Below are 13,532 nucleotides of genomic sequence, written 5' to 3' on the forward strand. Positions count from 1 at the left end.
TCTGCATGCATGATCACTGGCATAGCTTAACAAGAGATACCAATCTACAAAGCTACAGAGCAGTGGAAACATATCTGTACAGAGGTGGGTTGAACATTATGTAATAAGATGTGTGCTTGTGCTAATACTTATAAGCCATGACCTTATATAATGAACTTATATATTTACTTACTGTGCATTTGTGCTTAATCAAGGAGCCAAAGATAAATATCATCCTTCACATAGTGAGGATGGTGAAGGCAGCTAAGGCCATGTCAAACAGTATGCACCCAGTAGAGGAGGTGAGTTAGCAGGCCAAAATCCCCCAACAAATATTAGACAGGAGCTTTCATTATTTACCCTCAGTCAAACCACCTTAAGCAAATAGTGAGACGTGGTTTACCTATATAAAAGTTTGCTAAACAAAAAGGTGCTTTGACTTTTGAGGCCTATACATTTATAGCTCAATTTGCATCATACAGCACAAACAACAAAAACACAATGCAAAACTCTTCCATGTAGTCAAGCTTTCCTTCCATACAGATTATTTTCTGTATCTGACCTAAGGCATCTGTTGTACAGACGTACATCTGGACACACAAAAATCATTAATATTGACTCAGGCTGTGTTTGGCTGACTTAGCATTGCACTCCTATAATGTCGTCAGACTCAAAGACTGCTGGAAAAAAACAAAATCTAAATCGATGCAGCAGGGATGAGGAGTCAGCTTCAGAGCTCTGGTAAGCTCACTCCTTCACAACTGTACACCCCCAGATTCTCAACCTCAACTGCCTCAAGTCACATCACTTTAGGCTATTTATCAGACTAACTTACACATGACCTTTGTCAACTTTGACAAACACTAAGGAAAGTTGGAACTTTTGAAATACATATCATATCATATATTATCTCCTGCAGTCCCAGTCCTGGGGGAGTTGTATGACAGCTACATTGTCTTAATATATAGTCGAAGTGAACCTAAATTGTCCATTTGGGTGCACTTAAGGAATATGATACTCCTTGTGTTTGCTACTTACTCTTTGAGCTCGGCCAGGGAGGCTGAGATGCGAACATCATGGCCCAGCAGGTACAGGGTGGTTATGAGGTCACTCCATTGGACCAACTCGCCCAATGGGCCACCACTGAAGGCGTTTTCTGCTATTTTGAAGCCAGACTCCTTGGTCAGCAGGCCCAAGTGCACCAGGATCTGATGAGAGGGAAACAAGTATGAAACACTTGATATGAATGGTGCTCATTTGATACGAGTTTCTATGGGAAGACATATTGTTGGGCAAGGCTAGTGCAACAGAAGTTAGCTTGAAAAACGCTACATTGTGTGAATATATAATGTAATACATCTGTGACATCTGTGCAATTTTATTTTCCTGCACAGATGAATGTAAAGAAAGATGGCAGAAATATGGTGGGATAAATAATTCAAAGACACCCCATTGTCTTCCTATTTGAAAAGATTCAAATGGGGAGCGTTAAAAACATATTTATCTTAGTAGGAGACTGCAAAAGCAGTTTCACTTTTTCCCCTGTATCCTGTCAGGCTCACAGTTCACATGCTGAGAAAAACACACGCAACTTAACACACACACACACACACACACACACACACACACACACACTTTCAGTAGCTGAGGGGAACACAGTGTTCCACAGCAGGAGTGGGAAGTAATAGCAGGCTTTGTTTGAAGTGACCGACATATTTTTCATTGTTGACAGCCAGCCCCAGTCCCAGAGCACACTAGTCAAGGATTAATATGTGCGGATTAATATTCGTGCGGATTAATATTCAAACAGATTAGTGGCTGAAATAAAGAACTGGCTTTGGAAGTATGTGGACTAAGAGAGAAAAACGCTCTTTGTTTAATTATTGACTGAACAGATTAAACTGAGAAACGGGAAAGTAAGCAAGGATAGGTAAGACACCATAGATGGATAAGAGGGAAGAATAGCTAGATGAGGGCTCTTGTTTCTTCTATTCTCTGCTTTGCTAAAGGGGATGCTGCTTTGCATCAGCACCAAGGTATCATGGGAATGTGATGTGAATTATTCACAAGGCCAGTGGAAAGTGTGGAGGTAGTACATTATTCAGTGCTGGGAGCTGCTACCAACTTGGGACACAATGGAATATCCATGTCGGTCCCTTCCCACCACCATTTTTCCCCCCAGCAGCAGCCTACAAGTGTGAAAAAGTGTGTATGAGACTGTGTGTGTAAAGCTGGTGTATGCATTTCAACAGGCTGAAAGCTAAAGGGAGGTGTTTTCATAAAGTTCTTGACAGGATTATCTTTCTCTCACTTTTAGGAGGACAAACATTAAATTTAATAATAGCTTTATTAATATTTATTTGTTTTGAATAAGTGTGAAAGTAGGAGTTCCATTATCCCAAATAAGTTATCTAAATTTGGAATTATGCTCATATCTACGGCTAGTTATTGTATTAATGTGTCAATTTTATATGGAATTCGGTCAAAAACTGATCTATTAATTACACCTTCAGTATATAAAAAAACTTTTCATTCTAAAATCTGTCTAGTCTTTCCTGAAAAAAAAATGCTCTGGCGTACTGGAAGTGACAAATTTAATCTGATGTTTCAGGAAGCAAGAACAATTTGTTTGGAATAAATTGCAAAACATGAACACAACGTGAAACTTAAGGGGAAAAGAACAATAAGATGCGTAGTGATCTGTGATGAGCAGCATCTAAAGATTCTGCCACCAGAAATGTCAACAAAATGCCACCCAGCATTGTAGCTAGAAGATCATCCCTTCACCTGACTGACAGTGAATCTCACTTCATTACTCCTGTGTACTTTGATGTATCATATGTATTATGCCCACCTTCTTCCTGCGACGCCGGGCTAGGTTCTGCTTGGCAGCCAGAGAGCGGATGGCGCTGACCCACGGCTCAGCCATGCGTTTGATCCTCAGCATCATCCATCGGAACTCCTCACGTTGTGACATCACGCGGTAAAGCTCCTCGAAGCTGGTCTGGATCTCCGCCTGCACACACCGAGACAGTCAGTAGGGTCCAATACAGTTAGTGTATACTGTACAGTATATGTTCCTTCATGCGTACGCCACATAATGTGTTAGGAGGAAGCCATTTATTTCAAAGCTGTAAATCAAATCTAATCTAACAGTATGTTCAATTTGTTATGCTGTTGCTTGCTGTATTATCTTTTAAAAAAAATGTGTTTCTTTCAAGTGCTTTTATCCTTCTTACTGCTGCTGCCGTGACATAATCCCATGGGGATCTTTCAAAATGTATCCAATCTAATTTAACATTGCAATATTGACGACTGCACTTTCCAAATGGCTAATGGGCTGTTTTCTCGGAGGGAGACCCTTCTGGAAGAGCTGTATTAAGCCCCTGCTCAAAGTCAAACACTGCAAGGTGTTTATCTAAACTGCCTAAATCTTATCTTTTACCACCTTAGTTTAAGATTGTGGATTAAATAGCCAGAGATAGGAGAGCAGGGATGGGTTAAAGTAAAATTATTAGATGAATGAATGTTCATTTTTGACAAGAAATCTCTCTATAATCACTGAAGCTGGAGTTCAAGTGATAATTGAAGTGATAATAACCATCATAAACTGTCAGAGACATGTGCAGAGGAAATTATACATTGAGGGCACACAGATATATGACAACGTATGTTTGAGATCTCTCCCGAGAGCAAGACATCAAAGAAACTGTAGCATAAAAAAAAAACTGACAATTCAGAAAGGCACCGTATTTATCGTGACAAGAAGAGTGCCTCTGTGTTAAGAGCTAATGTGAACTCTGGCTGTATCGTGAGAGTAGCGAATACATCAGTGACACTTTTAATAGCTTATTTATATGCAAGAGGAGAGAAAAGGAAAAGAAAGAAACTGAGGAGAAGATAACAGAACAGGAGAGGAGAGGAAGAGAATTCAAATAAAATAATTAATAAATATCATATGAATAACAGTAGGATACAACAACAGACATTATGTCCAAATGTATATTATCAAATAAGATGTCATGAAAAAACAAATCCAGTTGTAAACATCTGTCTGTTTTGTAAAACCCACCCTGTGTTGTAAGAGTGGCAACTAAAGGGAAGTATATGTGCAATACAAAATACAGAAATGAAACTGAAGCTGCTGCAGGCCACATTTTCAGGATTTGTTGAGTCACACTGCACTATAATATAACTCATTTAAATACAGCACAGAGCACTTAAAGTGAACATTTTAATACTTTTAATTCACATGTTTCAGATATTGAAACTCAAGGAGTCATGGACTGCCTGAAGAGAAGAAAGAGAAGCAGGGAATGAGACAGAGCGAGTGAGAGGAAGACGGAGCAGGCAAAGGAGAAACCACAGTGCCATTACCAGCTGCTAAGGTGGCTGAAACAAGGCTGTTGCCGGGCATTAGCATCCCTCATCACGACAGGAAATCACTTCAGCAGACTGAACCTATTAAAATCTGGGCCTGAATTAAAATCTCCAAAAGCCTGTCAAATGGCATCTCCCCACCACCGAGGGCTCAGTGCTGTTGATGCATCCAGAGAGGGGATGAAGAGTGCTTAATATTGATTCACCCGCAGCAGAAGGGGAAGGGGGTGTGTGTTTTTCGAGGAGCGCTGATACCGTGGACTGTGCGCGAGCCTATCGGCCTGGAGAAGCGCTCTAAGTGGGATTTGAGTGAGCCGCCGCGTTGGCAGGGATAGAAGATCATTATTCCAGATTTGTCCCAAGGTCCCGTCACTCCGGCTTTGGTCTGCGTGAACTGCCTCGACTCTTTTATGCCATCGAGGCATGTTGACACTGTGGATCAGCCTCAGTCTGCTTGCTCATTTGCTGTCTCGTTTTAAAATATCATCATACGCAGTGCATGGGAGATTACCTCTCGCACTTTACTGCCAATTTGGTATATTTTAAACAATCAAATATTAAAAACTACACTCATGTGTGTGAGTGTTTCTTAAACTTAAATACCCCATCAAATGGCATCGAGTGTCATTTTCTTTGGTGGTGCCTCAACATTACACAGGATGATGGAGTGGGATTTAATGTCGACAGGGACTCCGTTTAAAAATGTATGCTAATGGAAAAAACTTGCTGTCACAAAGTCTGGAGTTGTCACACACACAAGCCTCTTTAAAATTAATACATTTAAGCCACTTGGACCACAAGCGTTGACACTTGAAATGTTATCTTCCCAGTAACATTTTTTTTCTAGCAATAATGCTGCCACCTTTAAGAAAAAGCTACGTCAAAAGGGGTTTTATTTTGTTGATTTGGACATTAAGTAGGTACACTTACAAGATGGGAGCAACTGCAAGAATCAGAAAAAAAGTTTCTTTTAACAACAGTGTGAATAGACCATTATCAGTCTTGGTACAAGCAATGTCTTGTGATGAAAGCCCTCGAAAAAAGAGCAGCTGAAATACTGTAAGTGTCTGTTGTGCTTTTAGTTTACAGTTTACAGGAGCTCTTTGCTGTGTTTCTCACCTGTCCCCTCCTGTCTATTTCCTCAGTCAGGGTCTTTGTCCTCCAGGGCAGGCGAGGACACCAGTTCTCCACCTATCAAATAAAGAACAAAAATAAATAAATAAATAAATAAATAAATAAATAAATGAGCCGTTTACCACACACATAAGCACAACAAAGAGGTGTGCACTTAAGAACACACATACATAACACATAAGTCAGCTAATGCATGTTTGGTAACGGTTCAAAGTGACAACAATAATAACTTTATCTGTATAGCATTTACTCTTAAACAAGGTTAAGATTGAAGAGAAAACACATTTGGCACTGCAAGAGTGTATTTATCCTGCAAGAAGGTGGCGATATGTGAGGAAATGTTAGTTACAGAACCCAAAGAGCAAGAAAAAGAGCAGTGATTCAATAAGTTATAAAAAGCCAAAGCCTAAATCAGGGGTCAGCAACATTTTAGAATCAAAGGATCCATTTGAAGAGATTAGAGCAGCCCATCTGCAATGCTTCACTAGAGAGTCTATATTTTTACCGCAAGCATCTCCTAGCAAAAGACCAGAGTGAAAGAATCCATTGGTAGTCATATCCAGTCCAGTTTAAACGTCCTTTTCAAAATAAAAGCACTGTAGTCTCTTATCTTATATTTAACACAACTTCACTTCACAAGTGAATTCTACTCATGCAGGGGGGCTATTGAGAGAAAAGAAAACCATGTGAAAATCAAAACAACTGTCACATTGCTGCCGTTTTGTTCCTGCTGAACAGAGAGCTCCTTTAAAGTAGTTTATAATTCATCTTTTAATTGGCTGCAATATTGTCATTGTCTGATCTCTCGCTGTGTCTCTGTCGCTCTCGTCTCTCTCTCTCTTTGTTTCAACCTGGCTACAGTCTCACTCCAACTGTGTGTGTCTTATGAAACAGCACTGTAGATTTCCTTAGTAAATATCCACTGTAGACCTCTGGAAGCAAACACAGATGATGCTGGCCATGGTGACCTAGTGTAAATGCTTATTCCTCCGAACAGCTCCGTGCCAGAATGGTCGTAATACATTCCCAGACGAGACAAAGGTGGAACACGCTCATATAGCCAGAGGAGACATCATTAGGTTGATCATTTGTTTGATGTCAAACAGATACCGCGCTGTCACTGTTGACATTGGCTCTTCTTCTTACTTGATTTAAATTAAAGTGACCCTCAATGTTTTCTCAACTTCTACTTCTCCGTCCCACCAATTCCTTCCTCTTGTTCCGAGCGCACAATTGCTGTTTGATCACAGAGAGGCTTATGGAGAAGTGAAGTGTGAGTTTTCGCCCACCTCAGCAACAAGAGACAAAAGGATTGCGCTGTAAAAGCTACCAGAGACATGGTGGATGCGTTTATTCTCCTTCCCAAACCACACACACACCATGCTAGTTGAGCCCTGACCTTCTACAGCTGACATCCATCATGATATGTTGCCCTCTCTGGTTTGCCCCTTTGCAAGGTTAATGCAGTGGTCGGCGAGTATGAATTATACATGGAAAAAGGTGTGTATCTGAGTGTGTGTGTGTCTCTCTTTAACACACAGGCCCGATCGCAGCGGTTACTAAATGGAAATGCATGATTATTGCCATGGTAACCGTACGATCACATGACCAGGAGCCGAGGCTGAGGGCTGTCTGGGATTAGCGGGATGGAGACATACAGAGAGAAGATACATCTGTTTTGAATCTTTACTATTCTTTACAGCCAATATGTTTCTGTTTGTTTCCTGTTTCATAAGCTCTTGATGGACATGAACAGTAACAGCAGGAAAGAAAGAGGTTTCTCCCCTCCTAATGGATTCTGCTGTTGTCCATCTCACTTCTATTTCCAAACAGGGCAGCCTTTCTGTGCTCCTTCTTAGTTCACTGCATGCTTTCAGCTCATATACAATATTCATAACAGGCTACTGACCTTTACTGAGCCGAAGCCACAACAAAAATCTTACTTCTCTAAACACAAAAAAACAAGGAAGAGCTCTCCGACAGGAAATGTTCAATCTCACTTGATGAAACATCTTATTAACATTGACGTTTCTCCAGTAGAAGAGAACGGGAACGAGAAACACGCTAAAGAATCGATATCAAGCAGAATAGTAATCATGGCTATGATCTGTGAAGGATCTTTGAAATGATCAATCACAGTCGAGTCTCATGGGAAGCAGAGATGTTTTCTGGATCTGAGAATACGAGCGTTTAAAGACTGCAGATGGTGATGGGAAACGTGTAATATCATCAGATCGGATTTTAGTCTAGTCTCAGGGATGAATCAAAGCCATTACAGAGAAACTCAAAGGACAATATTAAAACCTTTCCTCCAAACTGGATTCATTTCTATATCCGACTTTCATTAGAATTAACGAAAAGATTTATTTCTCCACTCGAAATGAATTGTGGCCATGTTGGTTGGTTTGGCAAAGACAAATCATGCAAAATTGAAAGTCTTAAAGTGTCCCTTGAAGGAACACAAGCTTCTATATGTTAGTGCTCGTCAATAATGCATGATTCCTCCATGCTGGTCTGGCTGCTTTCTCCCCTTTGCCAAGGATATGTAGAGAATAAGGCAGGGAAGCAAAGTCATTCCACGTCTTCCCTTGGAGGCTGAAAACTCATCTCTTCAAGAAGTACCTCGCGCCACCCCTCCTCTCCTTCCCTTACCACTGAATCATCTCCTCTTTCTCCCACACCGTCCTCCTCAACACACTCTAATTTGTTCTCATTAAAAATGAAATCCCCTCTACCTCTCTTATTATCTTATTTTTAGCGCTTCATTCTTGTGTGATCATTCTCAGGTTACAGTTGAGGCGCTCTGGCTCTTAACCATTCATTTTTCTAGGTTGTCTGTGCTGGCATGTTGCAGAAATCCCAGTTCAATCTACTCGTGTACTCACTGTAAACTAGGACTAACAGGGGCTAAATTATTCAAAGGTTAAATGCAAATGTTCCTGATAGAGCTCCACTGATATGGCATACTCAAAAGATTGGTAGAGATGTTTTTGGCTGAAGTTAATGGGATAAGTCTGATCTTCTCTATTTTTCTTACTCTCAACAAATCCCATGAAAACACCAAAAGTATTATGAGAATGATTTAAACATCACTTGCCAGATGTGGAAAAGTTGGTGTGCGATAAAGTGCAATGGAAACAGCTGTAGTAAATAAATCATGAAGCATGTGACTTAAATATCGCCAGAGAGAAGATTGTATGTAGACTGATTAGAAGTCTTCAATTAAATACATTCAATTAACATAAATGCCACATTTCCATCATGTTTTCCATCGTTTGAGGTTTGACTGGCACTAATCTTGTTGCGCCGTGTTTCTTTAATCATTTAACGAAATCTGACTGTGGAATTACTGCATTCATGTGCATTTTCTTTTGAAGATTGTATGGAAATTGAGTTACACTAGATTTGATTGGAAACTTCATGAAGAACAGTCTCAAACCATCTAATAATGTAATGGTGAATACAGAAGTGTTACTAACATCCACATGTATGCAGTCCATGTTGAGTTTGTTCCATGGAAGAGGTACTTATTGATGCTGATCAGTTGACCCAGCTTGGTGAAAAATGTCAAAGATGTAGGAAAATACACCCACTGGTTGACTTTTTTGTCTTTTTGGGCACATACATACTTGTGAGTTAGACACCTTCATTAACTACTGATGAAGAAAATCCACTTTTAGCAGACTTACTGACCAAGTAATATCAGAGAGCCAGTTCCTTTGTCTCCAAAGGGCACATCACATTCGGTCTGATCACTACCTTTCGCCTCATTTCCCTTTGACTCTGATGTTAATCATGTAACGTCTGCTGACTGTCTGATCAATGGCTATCATTTACATACTGTTTGGTGTATTGGTCTAGGGTATAAAAGTACCTCATTTAATTTGCTCTGGGTCAGCTTACTGACTCAGATCTGCTCTGTGTATGCAAGTTCACCAGGATGCCGGCATGCTTTAATAAACTCGCACCACCACAGCAAACCTGAACTGAACTTGATTGATTTTTATTAAACACACAAATACATATTTACAATGAACACACACACACACACACACACACACACACACACACACACAGACGGCTCACCTCGCTGAGGTAGATGAAGAAGGAGCAGGTGGATCCATCCACGCCGTAGTTGCCATAGCAAGAGTCAGAGCGCCACATCTCCTTCATCCACTGAGGAAGAGGAGGAAAAGGAGAGATTAAATCCACAAGTACAGTGTCACCAAAATCACCCCTCCACTCAGCCAAACTGCAATATAGTAAAATATATGAGTCCACTGTGGGTTTTATCAGTGGCTGTAAAGTAACTCTACTCTGGCATTCACATTGACAGCCAAACTTTCATTTAGAGCTTTTTTTCATTCGAATAATGGAGCTCTTTGGATGTGTACAAAAAACAGTCAGGTTGAGGCTGCAATATACCAGCGACTGTAGTGTGTGGGCATGTTGTGATGCTGAGAGAATACATAATGCACAAAATCTAAAGCATTAGCTCGCTATCTAGCTTTCATCATCCTCGTGGAAATAATCCAGGCTGTTTTCATAGCTCAGGAGGTTAGAGAAACGGGATCAAAAGCCATTGGCTTCAATCCCTGGAATAAAATGGAAAATCTGGGGTTTGAAATAAAAGAGATAATTTCCCTTTCATCAAATACATGTGCAAGTCATCTAGCTGAACTGCTCAGCGGCCAAGAGGAAAAGAGTGATGTTGTTCTGGAGTAGCTCTCGTGTATGGAAATAAATCAATGTGAAAATGGCATTCTTGACTAAGACGGAAGAACATGAATCTTCATTAAATCTTCCCAAATGATAAGATAGAGGAAGGAGGTGCAGCAGCGTTTGGACATGGACCTTGAAAGGAAAATGTTCCTCTATCTGCTCTCTTCCGATCTGATCCCTAGCAGGCAGATTTCTGTGGCACTATTGTGAATGACATGCTGGGATGCAAAGTGAAGGGCTGTTGAGCTAAGATGTGGACTGACAGCTATCCCGCTTAGTTCATAGGCTTGAGTACATCATGCATGCTGACTTACAGTAACCTGAGGGAGCAGTGCACAGGGAAATATAAAATTGAGTTTTCATAGACGGGAGACCTGGCAGATGGGCTTGGATCAGAGTCACTTGGATGGTGAAGGCATGAAGATTGCACTATATTTGTTTAAACGACAACATAAGAGCTCTATAAACTGAGAAAATGGATTTGTCAGATGTTACAAACTGTGTACCCATAATAAAAATGTGCTGTGGAAAACCAGTTTAGTGATTTTTGATGCCTTTGTGAAAACAGGCTTGTGTACAGTATTTGTGTATGTGCGTGTGGGCTGGCATGTGTGAGTGTGAGTGCGTGCGTGTGTGTGTAGAGCAAGCTTTGGCATCGCCTGGCACCCAGTTGGAAATGCTGACAGTATCAGTGGAGGATTGGGACTGGCTGAGCAGATGGTGTGTATGATAGGGCTCCATCAGCTCCAGGGAGACTCGCACACATGCAAAAACAGAAACACTGGACTGAAAATGTGCATACATCTGTTTATGTGTGTGTGTGTTATTTGTGTGTATGCACCTGTATTTGTGTGTGGGCTCACTGGAGCCCTGTTGTTTCTAAAAGTGGAATTAAACCTGTCTGATGGTAGATTTTCCCACACAGATTTTGTATGAGGCTGCATGGGAGTTTGTATTTGTACTGTGTTTTTAGCAGAAGTTGATCAATGAAACCAGAGCTAGAAGGTGAGTGGTCATAAATCAGTCTGGTGATACGCTGGATGCATAATTAGGTAATTATTTGCCAACAGGTGTGAAGACTGCCACTACTGATAATTTCCAGTATTTCTTTTAGGCGAAAGAATAAATATGAGTCCAATTAAAGAGTTTTCAACCTCTAGTAGTTCTGAGGAGCAACGTTTCTGTGACATTTGTTTGTATCTCATGTACATCTACAAGGAAGCACATGCATGCACATGAAATACACTTTCCTGCCACCAGTTTCATTCAGTTGGTGGCAGTAATGAGCCTAAAAAATAGCAATGTGCCAGGCAGGGAAGAATAAGACTGCTAGCTAACAAAAATGTATATAAACAAGCAGCTTTGCAAATGTTTTATGAGGAAGGAAATGCTTTTGTTTGTTTATAAGACATCTCCACAGGGTACCTTTAAGTAGACTGAGACCCTAATACAATATTAGATTATATTTAGTTGTTTACTTTAATAAGATAAAGTAATTAAAATCACCCTCAAAAAAAATGCCAAACAAAAGCCAGTTTCTGTAACCTCTGCTGTAAAGAAACAGTCAGTTAACAAGTAATGTCTCAATTGCGTTTGCTAACATTAGCTGTAACACAACCCTGAGTGTAATGATGAGAGCAAGGCTGGGATTAATTGCTCATGAATTCGAATTTTCATTTGTATTAAAAGGATTTAGGTTTGATTTAGGAATTTTTTAAGGATATTTGCATATCTGCTATATGGTCAGAACTACCATACCACTGGTTTATTTCAGAAGTCTACAGAATTCTGCTTTCTGTCTTGATAAATATCAAGCTGTAGTACACTTAACAAACCAATAGTGTGCACCACTGTCTTGAAAATTCCTTCATATCACATCAGCAAAATATATTATACCTCTCCGTGTAGAGGCTACCCTCCTAATGCTCAAATGTTATGGTGGTAAACAGACTCACTATACTGGTTTCCAAAGATATCATTTGTACTTCAGTTAATAGTCAAATAGTGTGGTTGCTCAGGTTACCTATCTAGTTCTCCCTTTACTCATTAAAAACTGATCTGTACAAAACTGTTCTAATCACAGATATGAAAACAGTGTGAACGACACACACAGAGATAGAAAGACTTTCTTTATGTGTGTTTGTACAGTATGTGTGATTCACCTTGACTTTGCCCTCGCAGTGAGGGAAACCTTCCAAAGGCGGCAGCTCACACTTCTCCTGGGCTCCATTTAGGAGGTCTGAAGGAAGAGACAGAGAGAGAGAGACAGACAGACAGAGAGAGAGAGACAGAGAGAGAAAATCAATAAGGTTAAGTCAGTCGGCTTCAAAATTCTTTAACTGTCTGTAGCTTTAACAGGATGTATGATCTTCACACTGGAGGTGAGGCAGATGCAAACACACATTTTCACATTTCTGCTCTGCACAAAAAGCCCTTCCCTTCAGAGGTTTGAATAGGCAGGAAAAACAATCTGTGTGTTTGTCTGTGTGGAGGTGGAGAAAGGAGTTTAGTAACTGGCTCTGTATATATTATATGTGTGACTTTCAGAGAACTCCTGCCGTTGCGAGGTTAGCGTTAGAGACAACTGTGAGCCAATCAGCTGCCATCACCAGTGACAAGACATTCAGTAGGCCTGTGGGTAACTACAAGAACTACAAGAAGCTCTGTGTAAGTGTGTTGGATGATCTTTCAATCATGAACTGCAGCCACTACAGCTGTGTCACACATTTATCCTTCCAGCCTCAACCATGTTCCCAAGATTTCTTGATTCCCCATTGTTGACCAATTCACTGCTTTCATGATTAACTAAAGTTATAACCCTTAACATTTGTATAGCCATGAAATACATTTACATTCTGCAATTACCTCTCTATATACGAGTTTTTATGGTTAGTGGTGGAGTCCGGCATTCACACAAGTGGTTAAAATTTCCTCCTCCATTCACAAGAAACATTAAAAGCTTTTGTTGTGAAGCAGTCACAGGAAATCCATTGTATTTGTCAGCGAGGTTAGTGCTGACAGTGATCGTTAATTTTTGGGCAGCAAAGCATTTTTAAGTATTGCAGGGAATAATGGAACAAGAATGAGCAGCCGCAGCGAGCTGTGAGACAAAGAGTTGGATTGTTAACATTAGTTAATCAACACCTTGTTTGGACTGGACATTGATGTCTAACTGATCGGGATTTCTTAAAAAGTCGAAATTTCTCCTGCCCTTTTCAGTGTTATCACAGCTCAATAGATTTCTTTAGAACAGATAGGAACCTCCAAACATACGGAGTGGCAGCTTGCCAAAGTAGCTTGTACATAAGCAGCTCGTA

General features: G+C 40.4%; 1 protein-coding gene across 3 annotated transcripts in view; it reads right to left on the reverse strand.

Annotated features, from left to right (window-relative positions):
• mgat5 (alpha-1,6-mannosylglycoprotein 6-beta-N-acetylglucosaminyltransferase) overlaps nt 1-13,532 on the reverse strand; it is a 93,387-nt gene that overhangs the window by 44,383 nt on the left and 35,472 nt on the right. For all 3 annotated transcript variants that reach the window (XM_051428090.1, XM_051428092.1, XM_051428093.1), the window contains exons 4-8: nt 12,378-12,454; nt 9,580-9,669; nt 5,479-5,550; nt 2,834-2,995; nt 1,018-1,187 (exon numbers count right to left, since the gene is read on the reverse strand). In XM_051428090.1, the coding sequence (XP_051284050.1) occupies nt 1,018-1,187; nt 2,834-2,995; nt 5,479-5,550; nt 9,580-9,669; nt 12,378-12,454 (571 nt within the window). The remainder of the gene's footprint in view (nt 1-1,017; nt 1,188-2,833; nt 2,996-5,478; nt 5,551-9,579; nt 9,670-12,377; nt 12,455-13,532) is intronic.

This window comes from Dicentrarchus labrax, unplaced genomic scaffold, assembly GCF_905237075.1.
Source record: "Dicentrarchus labrax unplaced genomic scaffold, dlabrax2021, whole genome shotgun sequence".
NCBI lineage: Eukaryota > Metazoa > Chordata > Actinopteri > Moronidae > Dicentrarchus > Dicentrarchus labrax.